Source organism: Grampus griseus, assembly GCF_964374135.1.
Source record: "Grampus griseus genome assembly, chromosome: X".
In the NCBI taxonomy this organism is placed as follows: domain Eukaryota; kingdom Metazoa; phylum Chordata; class Mammalia; order Artiodactyla; family Delphinidae; genus Grampus; species Grampus griseus.
In genome coordinates, this window is record NC_138999.1 from 54,614,026 (window position 1) to 54,633,077 (window position 19,052).

Below are 19,052 nucleotides of genomic sequence, written 5' to 3' on the forward strand. Positions count from 1 at the left end.
TATAGGAGAACCAGGGACATTTGGTGCTATAGAATCCAAGGGAGAAGAGTTTCAAGAAAGTGGGAATAGGAAAGATTAATACGTGTGTGTGTGTGTGTGAGTGTGTGTGTGTGTGTGTGTGTGTGTGTGTGTGTGTGTAAGTGTGTGAAAGAGTTGTGGGAGTGGAGAGTAGTTCAGTTTTGCCAGGATGTGAAGTATGGTGGAGGAGGGGCAGCAGGTAAAGCCAGAAAGGACAATAGGGCCCTCGTCCCAAGAGGCAGATCTTCATAAGTAGAACTAAAGTGGCTTAGGGAAGAAGGCAGAGGAGTTGAGAATGACTCAGAAATTTCAAGTTGTGGGAAAACTTAGTACAGAGCTGATGCCATGCTGCTGGCTGGTGCCCAAGTAGTCTGGTCTCACCTCCCCATCCTGTCTTGTGTTTTTGTTTTCCAGCCATTAACGGGTTTCTGTTCTCTAACTTGCCCAGGCTGGACATGTGCAAGGGTGACACAGTGGCCTGGCACCTGGTTGGCCTGGGCACAGAGACTGATGTGCATGGGGTCACGTTCCAGGGCAACACTGTGCAGCTTCAGGGCATGAGAAAGAGTGCAGCCATGCTCTTTCCTCACACTTTTGTTATGGCCATCATGCAGCCTGACAACCCTGGTAAGTGCTTTAGCAGCTGGCCCTAGGCTGAGAAACTTTATTGGGCATTGGACTGGGTGAGGTGGGGGGCTGGTGAAGAGAAAAGGAAAGTCATGTTGAGGGTACTTGTGAACTTTTCAAAACAGTTGTGTCTTCTCCTTCCTCAATGTGTACTCCATGTTTTGGTTATTTGGATTCTCTTCTCAGTTGCAGGCAGAATAAAGAGCTGAGGAAGCTCTTTTCTGAAACAACAGGAGAGAAGTAGGGATGCTGCCCAGTATCAGGGCAATTCTTGTATAGGCAGAGGGTAGACTTGGTTGCATAGACCCTTGGCCATGTAGAGATTCTATAGATTTAACTCTTGCACTGGAAAAGAGGTCCATGAGATGTACCTATAAGTGCTTCCAACTCTGATATTCTGTGAGGAGTTTTGCAAACTTCTGGTGGGAGTGGGGGGCGAAGTGTGCTGTAACATTTGCAGCCTAGGAATCAGAACACAGGAACTTCTAGTCCAGGCTCTTTCATTAACTTGCTGTCCAAGTTTTGTCTAATTACTTCCCCTCTCTGTGGCTAGATTTCTTCCTTCTTTTTATTTTTTGTTCATTCTTCCCCCTCTCTCCCTCTCTTCCTTTCTTCTCTTTCTTCCTCTGTCCCTCCTTCCTTCCCTCTCCTCCTCCCTTTCCCTCTCCCTATCCTTCTTTCATGATGAAATTTGACTAGAATGTTTCTCCAGATTCCATCTGTGTCTGATATTTCATAACGTAGCAGTCATTTCTCTTTTTTGTATATTTTGATTATGTTTTTAGCATCTTTATTGGAGTTTAATTGGGTTACAATATTCTGTTAGTTTCTTCTGTGTAACAAAGTGAGTCAGCTATATGTGTACACATATCCCCAAAATCCCTCTCTCTTGAGACTCTCTCTCACGCCTCTACATGGTCACAAAACACCGAGCTGATCTCCCTGTACTATGCAGCTGCTTCCCACTAGCTATCTGTTTTACACTCGGTAGTGTAGATATGTCAATGCTACTCTCTCACTTCGTCCCAGCTTAACCTTCCCCCCTCCCCGTGTCCTCAAGTCGATTCTCAACGTCTGTGTCTTTATTCCTGTCCTGTCCCTAGGATAATCAGAACCTTTTTTTTTTCTTTTTAGATTCCATATATATGCGTTAGCATGTGGTAATTTTTTTCTCTTTATGACTTACTTCACTCTGTATGACAAAATCTAGGTCCATGCACCTCACTACAAATAACCCAATTTCGTTTCGTTTTATGGCTGAGTAATATTCCATTGTATATATGTGCCACATCTTCTTTATCCATTCATCTGTCGATGGACACTTAGTTTGCTTCCATGTCCTGGCTATTGTAAATAGTGCTGCAGTGAACATTGTGGTACACGATTATTTTTGAATTACGGTTTTCACACGGTATATACCCAGTAGTGGGATTGCTGGGTCGTATGGTAGTTCTATTTTTAGTTTTTTAAGAAACCTCCATACTGTTATCCATAGTGGTAGTATCAATTTACATTCCCACCAACAGTTCAAGAGTGTTCCCTTTACTCCATACCCTCTCCAGCATTTATTGTTTCTAGATTTTTTGATGATGGCCATCTGACCAGTGTGAGGTGATACCTCATTGTAGTTTTGATTTGCATTTCTCTAATAATTAGTGATGTTGAACATCTTTTCATGTGTTTCTTGGCAATCTATATATCTTTGGAGAAATGTATATTTAGGTCTTCTGCCCATTTTTGGATTGGGTTGTTGTTCTTTTGCTATTGAGCTGCATAAGCTGCTTGTATATTTTGGAGATTAACCCTTGTCAGTTGCTTCATTTGCAAATATTTTCTTCCATTCTGAGGGTTGTCTTTTCATCTTGTTTATGGTTTCCTTTGCTGTGAAAAAGCTTTTAAGTTTATTAGGTCCCATTTTTTTAATTTTGTTTTGTTTTTATTTCCATTTCTCTAGGAGGTTGGTCAAAAAGGATCTTGCTGTGATTTATGTCATAGAGTGTTCTGCCTGTTTTCTTCTAAGAGTTTTATAGTGTCTAGTCTTACATTTAGGTCTTTAACCCATTTTGAGTTTATTTTTGTGTATGGTGTTAGGAAGTGTTCTAATTTCATTCTTTTACATGTGGCTGTCCAGTTTTCCCAGCACCACTTATTGAAGAGGCTCTCTTTTCTCCATTGTATATTCTTGCCTCCTTTATCAAAGATAAGGTGACCATATGTGCATGGGTTTATCTCTGGGGTTTCTATCCCGTCTCATTGATCTATACTAAAAACAGAAATATAGTAATTTCTCTTTGCAGTGCCTGAGGTATATTCTTTTGTCCAGGCAGTAGGTGGCAATAGTGTTGGCAAGAAAAATCTGTCAGTTAAATGCAGTTCCCACGAAAGTTTTATTTTAGTTCTGTAAATTCCATTCATATTTGAGAAAAAAATCCTTAAACAAAGGAAGTTTCCTTGACAAATTAACAATTTCAGCCTGGCACTGGGTTTGACAAAAACTTGACAAAAAACATCACTTGGGTCCTCATTTCTCCCCATCTACCTAGGATACTTTCTTGGTCAAGAAGAGTTGTTGTTAGCAAATTAAAAATAACCATTAATGGGGCTGAAAGGGACAATAGAATTAAGTGCTTGTAGTGAGTGCTAGGGTGGGGAACTTCTGAGAAAGAAAGACCCATCTCTCTAGCCTTGGTCCCAAAGTCAAATCCTAGGTTTAATATCCTTCCTATGAAATTAGCCAGGCTACCCAGCCAGGTTTATATGCCTCTGTGGGGCTCATTCTTACTCTGGATGAGTGAAATTATTTTTGTGCCACACTAAGGCCCAAGGAGAGTGACTGTAGATGGCTTAAAAACATGGGAAGAGAGGCAGTGAATGGGTTTATAACAGTAAAGGCTTAAAAGGTTAATCTTGGTCAAGATTTCTGAGTTTTCTTATTAGAAAAAGCCCAGGCTCTTTTTACCTTTGCATTTTCCAGTCCTTTCAAACTCTCCTCTTTCTGAACAATCCTCGAGTCATAGAATGTTTGAACTGGTACAGCCCCTTTGAGATCATCTTTCACTTATTTTGCTAATGGGTGGAAGAGACAGAGATCTGGAGGGGGGAAAATGATTTTCTCATGTTAGGAACGTCAGCTCTAAATTTTTTTCCTCTTGCCCCTTCTTCATCAACCCCTGTTGATTCTTACTCCTAGGTAATCTCTTTAATCTGAAGTCTCCTTCATTCTACCTTGAGAGTTTAGTCTCTGATTAAGACTGAGAGAGGCCATTGTAAGTAGTTCCCCAAAGACAGGACAAAATTTCCAAGTTAATGGAAAAGCCAGAACCAGAATCTGGCTTTGGAATTCTAGAAAAAGGGGTAGCAATGAAGATTGGTAAATATAAATATGCAATTAAGCAGCTTTGCAGATGACTTAAAGCATTACCATGGAGATTCAACATGTTGTTTGCTGGATGCTTACAATTATGTTTAACAAAACAGAAGAATAAATTCCCAGAAAAAAATGCAGCAAAATGCTAGGAGTGTGAGTGTTGTGGGTTTATCGGTGACATTTTTAATCCTGTTTTTGCTTTGCTTTAAATTCTAATAATATTTTAATTTCAAATATTAATTACCTTTAATAGAAATGATGATTTTGCACTTAAAAATGTCCCGAATAATACACCTCAGCTTTTCCGAAAGAACCACTGATACTAGAGCTTTGATATCCAGGGAAAGTGGCAGAAAAAGAGGCTAGAGCTTGTAATGTGCTATTTTCCACCAACTTCATGTTAGATTTCTCAGCAGCAAAGAGAACATTTATTACTTCACATTATTACTTCACATTTCTTGTGAAGTCCAAGTGGTGTGGACTTTACAGCAGATAGCTGTGGGTAGAAATATAAACATTGGAGGAAAAGTCCAGGCTAGAGAGAGAGATTTGAGTATTTTCATAGTTGAAGTCCTTTAGCATGTAAAGTTATAGGAAATAAAACTTAAAGCAAAAATCAACATTTAAGTGGTAGAAGGGAGAAGACAAACCAGGTTAAGGAGACAGAAAAAAATTGGTCACAGAGGTAGGAGGAGACTCATATGCCAAAGGCAGAAAAGCGTTGAAAAAGAAGCAACTTGGGGACTTCCCTCATGGTCCAGTGACTAAGACTCAACACTCTCAATGCAGGGGGCCCGGGTTCAATCCCTGGTCAGGGAACTAGAACCCACATGGTGCAACTAAAGATCCCATGTGCTACAACTAAGACCTGGTGAAGCCAAATTAATAAATAAATTTTTTTTAAAAAAAGAATCACCTTGGACAACAATGTCCATATGAGATGATGTGATAGTCCTAGGTCATATGATTCTCCCAAAAAGGCTTCTATCTTTTCCCATTCCCTCCAGTGATCATCAGACTTTCTTCTCCATACCAACCCCTAAGCTATGATGTTTGGACAGTGTATGCAGTCATTCATTTGCACAGAAATTCATTCACTCAACACATATTTATTGCACACATTCCATGTGCTAAGACTGGGATAGAGAGGTGAAAAGATAGACATGATACTTACTCCCAGGGGAGATCTACAACAAACACACACACATAAAATAATAAGATAATTTCAGATCATGATATATGTCATGAAGGAAATAAAATACAATGGTGTGATGAACTGATTGGAGCTTTAGAGAAGTTATTTAGGGAAGACCACTCTGAGATTGTGACATTTAAGATCTAAGTAATGGGGAGGAAGGAGTTATATGAAGATCTCTGAGCAGAATATTCCGAGCAGAGGGACAAGCAAGTGTAAATGTCTCAAGGTGGGAATAAACGTGGTTTGTTCAAGGGTCAGAAAGCAGGCCAGTATGGTTGGAGTGTAGTGAGCAAGGAGAAGCCTGACATCATATGAAATCATAGAGGTTGGCAAGAGTCATATTATATAAGGCCTTATAGACCACAGTCAGGAACTTGAATTGTATTCTGAGTATGAATGGAGCATTTAAACAAGGCAGCAATGTGCTCTGGATCATATTTGTTAAAGAGGACCCTGTATCTTGTTTGGAGAATGTTTGAGGTGGGAGGGAGAAACAGAGAAGACAGTTGTGAGACCATTGAAGTTTTCCAGGTGAGAGACGATAGTGGCTTTGACTAAGGAAGTGAGAGTGGAAACAGAAGGATGACTGTGAGGGAAGAGATGATAGGATTTATTGATGGAATAGATTTGGGGTATAAGGGAAATTGAAAAGTCAGAAAGTAGATATGGAAAGAAAATATTAGATTTTTTCAAGAAGTCTATAAACTAGTGGAAAGGACTGTTTTTTAAAGAGAGGAGCACTTAGTCCTTAACCATGTGATTTATATGTAAAGTGTTTTAAGAGTAGAGAGGTCAAGAACATAAAGTCCAATGTGGGCCAGAGTAGTCAGCGAGGACTTTCTGGAAGAGATGAAGCATGAATTGGGTCTTGGAGAATGAGTGAACACTTATAGATATTTATGGGGAAGGGGATGGGCAGGTCTATTCCAGAAAAGTAAAAATAACATGAGTGAAAATTCCAAGATAAGAATGAGATATGTGAGAGGGGCAATCAGGGACAGATTTAGTTAAAGCACTGATGAGTTTGGGACAGAGTGGTAAGTGGGATTGCATCAATAGTTTTCAGCTAGCTCATAGAGGCCTTTAAAAGCTAGGAGGAATTTGTAGTGGTGGTATAGGCAGTCAGCAGTAAAGGAAGTAATACTGGGGAAAATGTAAAAAAGTTAGTTTCTCCTGATCAATAGTCTATGAGCCTATGTGTCCTTGACATAGAAATCTGGATCTTGAGATTAGATCCAGGCAGCTCTATAATTCAGACATTTAAGACTGATATCCAAATATTTCATTGTAAAAAACCTAGGGGAAGCCATTCCAAAGCTCTCTGATGTAAGAATTCTTGTGATCAAGAAATTCATATATATATATAAGCCCACATTTATTTCTTTGAGACTTGGTAGGAAGGGAGAAAATTGGTCAATTTCTTCCTTTAAATAATAATTACAGCTTTATTTACTTACTTATAGTTTCACTTATTGAACATTTACTCTATAATGTGCCAAGCAATATCTACATATTATTGTGTTTAATTCTAAAAAAATCCTATTAAGTAAAATGCTCCCCACTTTACCATGAGGAAACTGAAACATACAGAGGCTTAAAATTTTCCTGAAGGTTATATAGAAAATAAGTGTCAAATAGGGTGACTGACCATCCCGGTTTGCTCAGAACTGAGGAGTTTCCAGGGGCATGGGACTTTCAGTGCTAAAACTAGAGAAGCCCTTGGTAAACAGGGAGGAGCTGGTCATCCTAGTGGCAGGTTTAGTTTTAAACCCAGACAATGTAGCTTTGGCACCAGAGCTCTTAAACTCTGTGCTCATTGCTCTCAATAAACTTGTAATAATCTTTTATCTAATGCATGGAAAAACCTTATCTAAAACTACCCACTCTCTGCAATATGCCTAGAGAGAAGTAGGAACTCCCTCAGACACTATACAGGGGTGTTTTGATTCAGGTTTTTCTCTCTGTTCCTACCTCAGGGACATTTGAAATTTACTGCCAGGCAGGCAGCCATAGAGAAGCAGGAATGAGGGCAATCTATAATGTCTCCCAGTGTCCTGGCCACCAAGCCAACTCTCGTCAACATTACCAAGCTGCAAGGATCTACTACATCATGGCAGAAGAGATGGAGTGGGACTATTGCCCTGACAGGAGCTGGGAACTAGAATGGCACAACCAGTCTGAGAAGGACAGGTAAGGCTTCAGAAAAGAAGTGATCACACTTTCAAAGACTCTGGACCATTTTACTGAAATGGAGGAGGATACTGAAATTCTGAGCTGTGGAGGCACTTATCTGAAGTCAACTAATAAGATACCAACAAATCTAGAGGAAGAACTAGAACACAGGTAAGCTGGTACTCAGTGCTTTGTCTATGTTGTTATACTGTAGAGCTGAAGTAAAACCTTGCCCACATCCTCATGCTCTCAGTCTTGGCATCCTTTCCTCTGGTTAGCCAGAAGCACTGATATTGGGACTTAAACTTTATAGGGAATATACTCAAGGGACTGAATGTCCCCAAGCTCAGATGTCCCTTGACAAAATGTCATTAAGATAGAGGCTAAGCTGTATAGAAGAAAAAGGCCAAAATAGAGTGGCTTAAATATGTTAGAATTTTATTTCTTGCTTAAGTACAAATATGAGCAGTTCGGGACCAATAGGTTAACTAGTTACCCATAACACTTGCTTTCATCTCTGGAACTAAGACATCTCTTCCAGTTGTAGTCACTCCCAGCTATCAAGAAATGGACACTAAATCCATGGCAAGCAGCATTGTCTGTGAGGCAATGACCTGAAGTTGTAATACATTACTTTCTCTGAAACCCCATTTTCCTGAACTTATTCATATGGCCATACCTAGCTGCAAGAAAGTCCAGGAAGTGTAATCTCTGGTTAGGCAGCCATGTGCTCAGCTAAAACCTAGGTGATTCTATTACTAAAAAGGAAGGAGTGGAGAATGGAAATTATGGTACAGTTTAGCAATTTCAACTATAGTTTATTTTTGGTGTTCTCACTACCCTTTGCCAATCTTTCTGTTGGTTTTTGAAGGTTGAAGCCTTCTTGCTAACTTGTACTGCAAGCTAGAAAAAATTAAGTCCCTTTTCTGGACTCTGGCTTACTCATCTTTAAAGTGATGTGGTATAGTTGAAAGAACTTGAGCAGCCTTTAATCCAAGCCCTGGCTCCCTTTCTGGCTGATAGTATCAATGAAGATAAGCCCTGTCACCTCTAGATCACTGGATTCCACCTCTAGGACATACATACCTCATCAGCCTATTGGGACGATCAAATGATAAAATGAATAGTAAAGTTCTCTGTAAACAGGAAAACATCCCATAATGAGAAATCTGTAAGATTTCATTTTCTTCCTACCTCTCCCTACCCCTTATCCACCAACAACAGAAGCAGTTAGTATTCTCCATTCTCCTACCACCTGTACCTTGTTCTTTGTCAGACTAATTCCATCTAATACATCATTAAGGCTTGAGCTAGAGTTCAGGGCTCTGATTCTTACCAGATTAATTTTACTATAAATTCATAACTGGATGATGGCAAACAAGGAAATATAAATAAATATTGAAATATGCCATCTTTAACTGCAGATATGCATCCAAAGTGTGTAATCTGATATTAGAATGAATAGGCCTCACCTTCTTATACCTGTGACATGAGGTTGGGTCTGACATAGATTTCCCATACTTGAAAATGAGGGGTTAAGGGCAAGGTGCTGATGCCACTCTTTGGATTCCTCTAGTTATGGTCACATCTTCCTGAGCAACAAAGATGGACTCCTGGGTTCCAGATACAAGAAAGCTGTATTCAGGGAATACACTGATGGTACATTCAGGGTCCGACGGCCAAGGACTGGATCAGAGGAACACTTGGGAATCTTAGGTAAGGGAATTCCACTTCCCTCCTAGTGTCTAGAAACCTGTTATGCTCTTAGGGAGGTCATGTCATATCAGGAAGGCCTCTCCATTCCCCATTATCAGTTTTCCTTACAGTGGAACTATGGTCATATTTTATAAATCATCCATGAAAATAAGCAATCATATGGGGGTAATTCATGAATTCTGCTGCAACCTAAACCAGGTATTTCCAGGCCTCTATATCTAGGGATCTGTAAGGGTGATGATTTTTTTTTTCAATGCTAAAAGCAAGGGAACTTAGGAACATCGAAGAGTAGGAAAAATGGTACAGGGAACTAGTATGACACTTACACCCTTGCAATTATTGCTGTAGTTTTTTCACTTTCATAGGAGCCAATGAGTTTCATCATTCTTATCTTCACACAGAAGGGACCCACTGGTCCTTGAAGGGAACCCAGCAATTCTGTACTCTGTGTCAAACTCTCACTCCTTACCAACAATTATTCCACAGAGCCCTGAATATCTAGAAACTTGGGCTGTTATACAGAGTTGGAGTGGGAAAAGTAGGGATAATTGGAGGCATAATCTTGTTGAAGTACCTTTATCCTGTGGGTAGCAGTATCAACTCAAGGACTTCTGAATTTAAAAATGGAGTCAGTCATGACTTTCAGTTTTGGGACCCTTTCTCCGGGCAAACTCCTAAATCTAGGGAGCTCCTATGTATATCCCTTTTTTAATGTCTTTAATGTCCCTGTTCCACTATTCTACTAATGAGACTTTTTCTTCTTTTGTGTATACTAGGTCCACTTATCAGAGGAGAGGTTGGTGATATTCTAACTGTGGTATTCAAGAACAATGCCAGCCGGCCCTACTCTGTGCATGCCCATGGAGTGCTAGAATCTAGCACCGGCTGGCCACTGGCTGCTGAGCCTGGTGAGTGGGAACACTTAGTGAAGGAACACGTGAAGCATCTCTGTTTCAACTCTCTGGCTTGTTCCTTTAAAAACTATATATATATATATATATATATATATATATATATGTCCTTAGCGAACAGAAACAGGAATATTAACCAGAACTAAGCCCCAGTCTGAATCTGTCCCTATGAAACACTCATTTTTTCAATCTCAGAACAGACTGTTCACCTAAGGTCTTGTGTGTGTGTGTGTGTGTGGCTTAAAATAATACAAATTTATTATCTTCTGGTTCTGTAGGTCAGAGGTCTGACATAGGTCTTCCTGGACTAGAATCAAGGTTTTGGCAGGGCCTGTGTTTTTTCTAGAGAATCTAGGGGAGAATCCATTTCCTTGTCCTTTCCAGCTTCTAGAGGTCACCCACATTCCTTGGCTCACACCCAATTCCCCCAGATTCAAGCCAGCAGCAGTGGGATGAATCTTTTTCACATTGTGTCACTATAACACTGATTTTCTGCCTGCTTTTTCCATTTAAAATATTTGTGGCAAAACAAACATAAAATTTGCTATCATAACCATTTTAAGTGTACAGTTCAGTGGCATTAAGTACATTCACATTGTTGTGTAGCCATCACTGTCATCCAGCCATAGAACTGTTTTCATCTTGCAAAACTGAAACTCTATACCCATTAAATAGTAACTTGCCATTCCTCCTTCCCCAGCTCATGGCAACCAACATTCTACTTTCTTGTCTTTATGGATTTGACCTAGGTAGCTCATGTAAGTAAAATCATACAGTACTTGACCTTTTCTGACTAGATAACTTCACTTGGCATAATGTTCTCATGGTTCATCCATGTTGTATTTTGTGACAGGGTTTCCTTCCTTTTTAAGGCTGAATAATATTACACTATATATATACCCCACATATATATGTGTGTATATATATATATATATATATATACACAAAACATTGTTTTTTAAGGTATGTAAATTTTATTTTACTTTTTTATTCTTTTTTTAACATCTTTATTGGAGTATAATTGCTTTACAATGGTGTGTTAGTTTCTGCTTTAAAACAAAGTGAATCAGTTATACATATACATATGTTCCCATACCTCTTCCTCTTGTGTCTCGCTCCCCCCACACTCCCTATCCCACCCCTCTAGGTGGTCACAAACCACCGAGCTGATCTCCCTGGGCTATACAGCTGCTTCCCACTAGCTATCTATTTTACGTTTGGTAGTGTATATATGTCCATGCCACGCTCTCACTTTGTCACAGCTTACCATGCCCCTCCCCATATCCTCAACTACATGCTGTAGTAGGTCTGTGTCTTTATTCCCAGCTTACCCATAGGTACTTCATGGCCTTTTGATTTATTTTTTTTCTTAGATTGCATATATATGTGTTAGCATACGGTATTTTTTTTCTCTTTCTAACGTACTTCACTCTGTATGACAGATTGGAGGTCCATCCACCTCACTACAAAAAGCTCAATTTCATTTCTTTTTATGGCTGAGTATTATTCCATTGTATATATGTGCCACAACTTCTTTATCCATTCATCTGATGATGGACACAGGTTGCTTCCATGTCTTGGCTATTGTAAATAGAGCTGCAATGAACATTTTGGTACATGAATCTTTTTTTTTTTTCGGTACGCGGGCCTCTCACCGCTGCGGCCCCTCCCGCTGCGGAGCACAGGCTCCGGACGCGCAGGGCCAGCGGCCATGGCTCACGGGCCCAGCCGCTCCGCTACATGCGGGATCCTCCCGGACCGAGGCACGAACCCGTGGACCCTGCATCGGCAGGCAGACTCTCAACCACTGCGCCACCAGGGAAGCCCCATGAATCTTTTTGAATTACGGTTTTCTAAGGGTATATGCCCAGTAGTGGGATTGCTGGGTCGTATGGTAATTCTATTTTTAGTTTTTTTTTTTTTACATCTTTATTGGAGTATAATTGCTTTACAATGGTGTGTTAGTTTCTGCTTTATAATAAAGTGAATCAGTTATACATATACATATGTTCCCATACCTCTTCCCTCTTGCGTCTCCCTCCCTCCCACCCTCCCTATCCCACCCCTCCATGCGGTGACAAAGCGCCGACCTGATCTCCCTGTGCTATGCGGCTGCTTCCCACTAGCTATATACCTTACGTTTGGTAGTGTATATATGTCCATGCCTCTCTCTCGCTTTGTCACAGCTTACACTTCCCCCTCCCTATATCCTCAAGTCCATTCTCTAGTAGGTCTGTGTCTTTATTCCTGTCTTACCCATAGGTTCTTCATGACATATTTTTTCTTAAATTCCATATATATATATATATATATGTTAGCATACAGTATTTGTCTTTCTCTTTCTGACTTACTTCACTCTGTATGACAGACTCGAGGTCTATCCACCTCATTACAAATAGCTCAATTTCGTTTCTTTTCATGGCTGACTAATATTCCATTGTATATATGTGCCACATCTTCTTTATCCATTCATCTGATGATGGACACTTAGGTTGTTTCCATCTCTGGGCTATTGTAAATAGAGCTGCAATGAACATTTTGGTACATGACTCTTTTAGAATTATGGTTTTCTCAGGGTATATGCCCAGTAGTGGGATTGCTGGGTCATATGGTAGTTCTATTTGTAGTTTTTTAAGGAACTTCCATACTGTTCTCCATAGTGGCTGAACCAATTCACATTCCCACCAGCAGTGCAAGAGTGTTCCCATTTCTCCACACCCTCTCCAGAATTAATTGTTTCTAGATTTTTTGATGATGGCCATTCTGACTGGTGTGAGATGATATCTCATTGTAGTTTTGATTTGCATTTCTCTAATGATTAAAGATGTCGAGCATTCTTTCATGTGTTTGTTGGCAATCTGTATATCTTCTTTGGAGAAATGTCTATTTAGGTCTTTTGCCCATTTGTGGATTGGGTTGTTTGTATTTTTGATATTGAGCTGCATGAGCGGCTTGTACATTTTGGAGATGAATCCTTTGTCAGGGACTGCATTTGCAAATATTTATCCCATTCTGAGGGTTGTCTTTTGGTCTTCTTTATGGTTTCCTTTGCTGTGTAAAAGTTTTAAGTTGCATTAGGTCTCATTTGTTTATATTTGTTTTTATTTTCTTTTCTCTAGGAGGTGGGTCTAAAGGATCTTGCTGTGATTTATGTCATAGAGTATTCTGCCTATGTTTTCCTCTAAGATTATGATAGTGCCTGGTCTTACATTTAGGTCTTTAATCCATTTTGAGTATATTTTTGTGTAAGGTGTTAGGGAGTGTTCTAATTTCATACTTTTACATGTACCTGTCCAGTTTTCCCAGCACCACTTATTGAAGAGGCTGTCTTTTCTCCACTATATATTCTTGCATCCTTTATCAAAGATAAGGAGGCTATATGTGCGTGGGTTTATCTCTGGGCTTTCTACCCTGTTCCATTTGTCTATATTTCTGTTTTTGTGCCAGTATCATACTGTCTTGATGAATGTAGATTTGTAGTATAGTCTGAAGACAGGGAGGCTGATTCCTCCAGCTCCATTTTATTTTTCTTTCTCAAGATTGCTTTGGTATTCAGGTTCTTTGTGTTCCCATGTAAATTGTGAAATTTTTTGTTCTAGTTCTGTGAAAAATGCCAGTGGTAGTTTGATAGGGATTGCATTAAATCTGTAGATTGCTTTGGGTAGTAGAGTCATTTCCACAATATTGATTCTTCTAATCCAAGAACATTGTATATCTCTCCATCTGTTTGTATCATCTTTAATTTCTTTATTCAGTGTGTTATAATTTTCTGTGTACAGGTATTTTGACTCCTTACGTAGGTTTATTCCTAGATATTTTATTCTTTTTGTTGCAATGGTAAATGGGATTGATTTCTTAATTTCACTTTCAGATTTTTCATCATTAGTGTATAGGAATGCAAGAGATTTCTGTGCATTAATTTTGTATCCTGCTACTTTACCAAATTCATTGATTAGCTCTACTAGTTTTCTGCTAGCATCTTTAGGATTCTCTATGTATACTATCATGTGATATTCAAACAGTGACAGCTTTACTTCTTCTTTTCCGATTTGAATTCCTTTTATTTCTTTTTCTCCTCTGAGAGCTGTGGCTAAAACTTCCAAAACTATGTTGAATAATAGTGGTGAGAGTGGGCAACCTTGTCTTGTTCCTGAACTTAGTGAAAATGGTTTCAGTTTTTCACCATTGAGGACGAAGTTGGCTGTGGGTTTGTCATATATGGCCTTTATTATGTTGAGGAAATTTTCCCTGCTTTCCCTGAGGAAGGCAGGGCTTTTATCATAAATGGGGGTTGAATTTTGTCAAAAGCTTTCTCTGCGTCTATTGAGATGATCATATGGTTTTTCTCCTCTTTTTGTTAATATGGTGTATCACATTGATTGATTTGTGTATATTGAAGAATCCTTGCATTCCTGGAATAAACCCCACTTGACCATGCTGTATGATCCTTTTAATGTGCTGCTGGATTCTGTTTGCTAGTATTTTGTTGAGGATTTTTGCATCCATATTCATCAGTGATATTGACCTGTAGTTTTCTTTCTTTGTGACATCCTTGTGTGGTTTTGGTATCAGGGTGATGGTGGTCTCGTAGAATGTGTTTGGGAGTGTTCCTCCCTCTGCTATATTTTGGAAGAGTTTGAGAAGGATAGGTGTTAGCTCTTCTCTAAATGTTTGTTAGTATTCGCCTGTGAAGCCCTCTGATCCTGGGCTTTTGTTTGTTGGAAGATTTTTAATCACAGTTTCAATTTCAGGGCTTGTGATTGGTCTGTTCATATTTTCTATTTCTTCCAGGTTCAGTCTCAGCAGGTTGTGCATATCTAAGAATTTGTCCATTTCTTCCAGGTTGTCCATTTTATTGTCATAGAGTTGCTAGTAGTAATCTCTCATGATCCTTTGTATTTCTGCAGCGTCAGTTGTTCCTTCTCCTTTTTCATTTCTAATTCTATTGATTTGAGTCTTCTCCCTGTTTTTCTTGATGAGTCTGGCTAATGGTTTATCAATTTTGTTTATCTTCACAAAGAACCAGTTTTTAGTTTTATTGATTTTTGATATCGTTTCCTTCATTTCTTTCTCATTTATTTCTGATCTGATCTTTATGATTTCTTTCCTTCTGCTAACTTTTGGGTTTTTTTGTTCTTCTTTCTCTAATTGCTTTAGGTGCAAGGTTAGGTTGTTTATTTGAGATGTTTCCTGTTTCTTAAGGTAGGACTGTATTGCTATAATCTTCACTCTTAGAACTACTTTTGCTGCATCCCATAGGTTTTGGGTCATTGGGTCTCCATTGTTATTTGCTTCTAGGTATTTTTTGATTGCCTCTTTGATTTCTTCAGTGATCACTTTGTTATTAAGTAGTGTATTTTTTAGCCTCCTTGTGTTTGTATTTTTTACAGATCTTTTCCTGTAATTGATATCTAATCTCATAGTGTTGTAGTCAGAAAAGATAATTGATACAATTTCAATTTTCTTAAATTTACCAAGGCTTGATTTGTGACCCAAGATATGATCTATCCTGGAGAATGTTCCATGAGCATTTGAGAAAAATATGTATTCTGTTGTTTTTGGATGGAATGTACTGTAAATATCAATTAAGTCCATCTTGTTTAATGTATCATTTAAAGCTTTTGTTTACTTATTTATTTTCATTTTGGATGATCTGTCCATTGGTGAAAGTGGTGTGTTAATGTCCCCTACTATGATTATGCTAATGTCTTTTATGGCTGTTAGTATTTGCCTTATGTATTGAGGTGCTCCTATGTTGGGTGCATTAATATTTACAATTGTTATATCTTCTCCTTGGATCGATCCCGTAATCATTATGTAGTGTCCTTCTTTATCTCTTTTAATAGTCTTTTTTTAAAGTCTATTTTGTCTGATATGAGAATTGCTATTCCAGCTTTCTTTTGATTTCCATTTGCATGGAATATCATTTTCCATCCCCTCACTTTCTGTCTCTATGTGTCCCTAAGTCTGAAGTCGGTCTCTTGTAGACAGCATATATGTGGGTCTTGTTTTTGTATCCTTTCACCCAGTCTCTGTCTTTTGGTGTGAGTATTTAATCCATTTACCTTTAAGGTAATAATTGATATATATGTTCCTATTCCCATTTTATAATTGTTTTGTGTTTGTAATTGTAGGCCTTTCCCTTCTCTTGTGTTTCTTGACTAGAGAAGTTCCTTTAGCATTTGTTGTAAAGCTGGTTTGGTGGTGCTGAACTCTCTCAGCTTTTGTTTGTCTGTAAGTGTTTTAATTTCTCCATCAAATCTGAATGAGATCATTGCTGGGTAGAGTATTCTTGGTTGTAGGTTTTTCTCCTTCATCACTTAAGTATGTTCTGCCACTCCCTTCTGGCTTGCAGAGTTTCTGCTGAAAGATCAGCTGTTACCCTTATGGGGATTCCCTTGTGTGTTATTTGTTGTTTTTGCTTTGCTGCTTTTAATATGTTTTCTTTGTCTTTAATTTTTGTCAATTTGCTTAGTATGTGTCTTGGCGTGTTTCTCCTTGGATTTATCCTGTATGGGTCTCTCTGTGCTTTCTGGACTTGATTATTTCCTTTCCCATATTAGGGAAGTTTTCAACTATAATCTCTTCAAATATTTTCTCAGTCCCTTTCTTTTTCTCTTCTTTTTCTGGCAACCCTATAATTTGAATGTTGGTGTGTTTAATGTTGTCCTAGTGGTCTCTGAGTCTGTCCTCAGTTCTTTACAGTCTTTTTCATTTATTCTCCTCTGCAGTAATTATTTCTACTATTTTATCTTCCAGGTTACTTATCTGTTCTTTTGCCTCATTTATTCTGCTATTGATCCCTTCTAGAGTATTTTTAATTTCATTTATTGTGTTGTTCATCGTTGCTTGTTTCCTCTTTAGTTCTTCTAGGTCCTTGTTAAATGTTTCTTGCATTTTCTCACTTCTGTTTGCAAGATTTTGGATCATCTTTACTATCATTATTCTGAATTCTTTTTCAGGTAGACTGCCTATTTCCTCTTCATTTGTTACGTCTGGTGGGTTTTTACCTTACTCCTTCATCTGCTGTGTATTTTTCTGTCCTCTCATTTTGCTTATCCCACTGTGTTTGGGGTCTCCTGTTTTCATTCTGCAGGTTCGTAGTTCCCATTGTTTTTGGTGTCTGTCCCCAGTGGCTAAGGTTTTTTCAATGTGTTGTGTAGACTTTCTGTTGGAGGGGACTAGTGCCTGTGTTCTCTTGGCTGAGGTAAGATCTTGTCTTTCTGGTGGGCAGGTCCACGTCTGGTGGTGTATTTTGTGGTATCTGTGGCCTTATTATGATTTTAGGCAGCCTCTCTGCTATGGGTGGGGTTGTGTTCCTTTCTTTCTAGTTGTTTTGCATAGGGTGTCCAGCACTGTAGCTTGCTGGTCGTTGAGTGAAGCTGCGTCTTGGTCTTGAGATGGAGATCTCTGGGAGATTTTCACCATTTGATATTATGTGGAACTGGGAGGTCTCTTGTGGATCAGTGTCCTAAAGTTGGCTCTCCCACCTCAGAGGCACAGCACTGACTCCTGGCTGGAGCACCAAGATCCTTTCATCCATATGGCTCAGAAGAAAAGGGAGAAAAAATAGAAAGAAAGAAGAAAGAAAGAAAGAAAGAAAGAAAGAAAGAAAGAAAGAAAGAAAGAAAGAAAGAGGATAAAATAGAATAAAATAAAGTTATTAAAATAAAAAGTAATTATTAAGAAATTTTTTTAAAAAAATAAAAAATGAATAAATAAAATGGATGGACAGAACCCTCAGACAAATGGTGAAAGCAAAGTTTTGCAGACAAAATCTCACAGAGAAGCATACATGTACACCCTTACAAAAAGTGGAAAAAGGGAAAAAATAATATATCTTGCTCTCAAAGTCCATCTCCTCAATTTGGGATGATTCGTTGTCTAATCAGGTTTTCCACAGTTGCAGGGTACATCAAGTTGATTGTGGAGATTTAATCCGCTGCTCCTGAGGCTGCTGGGATAAATTTCCCTTTCTCTTCTTTTTTCGTACAGCTCTCGGGTTTCAGCTTTGGATTTGGCCCTGCCTCTCCATGTAGGTCACCTGAGGGCGTCTGTTCTTCCCTCAGACAGGAAGGGGTTAAAGGAGCAACTGATTTGTGGGCTCTGGCTCACTGAGGTTGGTGGAAAGGAGGGGTACAGATGCGGGGCGAACCTGTGGCCGCAGAGGCTGGCATGATGTTGCAACAGCCTGAGGCGTGCTGTGTGTTCTCCTGGGGAAGTTGTCCCTGGATAACGGGACCCTGGCAGTAGCGTGCTACACAGGCTCCCAGGAGGAGTGGTGTGGATAGTGACCTGTGCTCGCTCACAGGCTTCTTGATGGTGACAGCAGCAGCCTTAGCATCTCATCTCTGTCTCTGTGGTCCGCACTGTTAGCTGCGGATTGCGCCCGTCTCTGGAGCTCCTTTAAGCAGTGCTCTTAATCCCCTCTCCTCATGCACCAGGAAACAAAGAGGGAAGAAAAAGTCTCTTGCCTCTTTGGCAGGTCCAGACATTTTCCTGGACTCCCTCCTGGCTAGCTGTGGTGCACTAACCTCTTCAGGCTGTGTTCACACCGCCAACCCTCATCCTCTCCCTGCGATCCAACCAAAGCCCAAACCTCAGCTCCCAGCCCCCACCTGCCCTGGCGGGTGAGCAGACAAGCCTCTCGGGCTGGTGCTGGTTGGCACCAATCCTCTGTGCAGGAATCTCTCCACTTTGCCCTCTGCACCGCTGTTGCTGTGCTCTCCTGCATGTATCTGAAGCTTCCCCCCTCCGCCACCCACAGTCTCTGGCCACGATGGGGCTTCCTAGTGTGTGGAAACCTTTCCTCCTTCACAGCTCCCTCCCACTGGTGCAGGTACCATCCCTATTCTTTTGTCTCTGTTTTTTCTTTTTTCTTTTGTCCTACCCAGGTACGTGGGGAGTTTCTTGCCTTTTGGGAGGTCTGAAGTCTTTTGATAGCATTCAGTGGGTGTTCTATAGGAGCAGTTCCACGTGTAGATGTTTTTCTGATATATCTGTGGGGAGGAATGTGATCTCCGCATCTTACTCTTCTGCCATC

General features: G+C 39.7%; 1 protein-coding gene across 2 annotated transcripts in view; it reads left to right on the forward strand.

The window, feature by feature from the left end:
* HEPH (hephaestin) overlaps positions 1–19,052 on the forward strand; it is a gene marked incomplete at its 5' end in the record, with an annotated part of 88,404 nt that overhangs the window by 35,789 nt on the left and 33,563 nt on the right. For both annotated transcript variants that reach the window (XM_082681110.1, XM_082681109.1), the window contains 4 exons: positions 433–645; positions 7,187–7,400; positions 8,959–9,098; positions 9,875–10,006. In XM_082681110.1, coding sequence (XP_082537236.1) covers positions 433–645; positions 7,187–7,400; positions 8,959–9,098; positions 9,875–10,006 — 699 coding nt within the window. The remainder of the gene's footprint in view (positions 1–432; positions 646–7,186; positions 7,401–8,958; positions 9,099–9,874; positions 10,007–19,052) is intronic.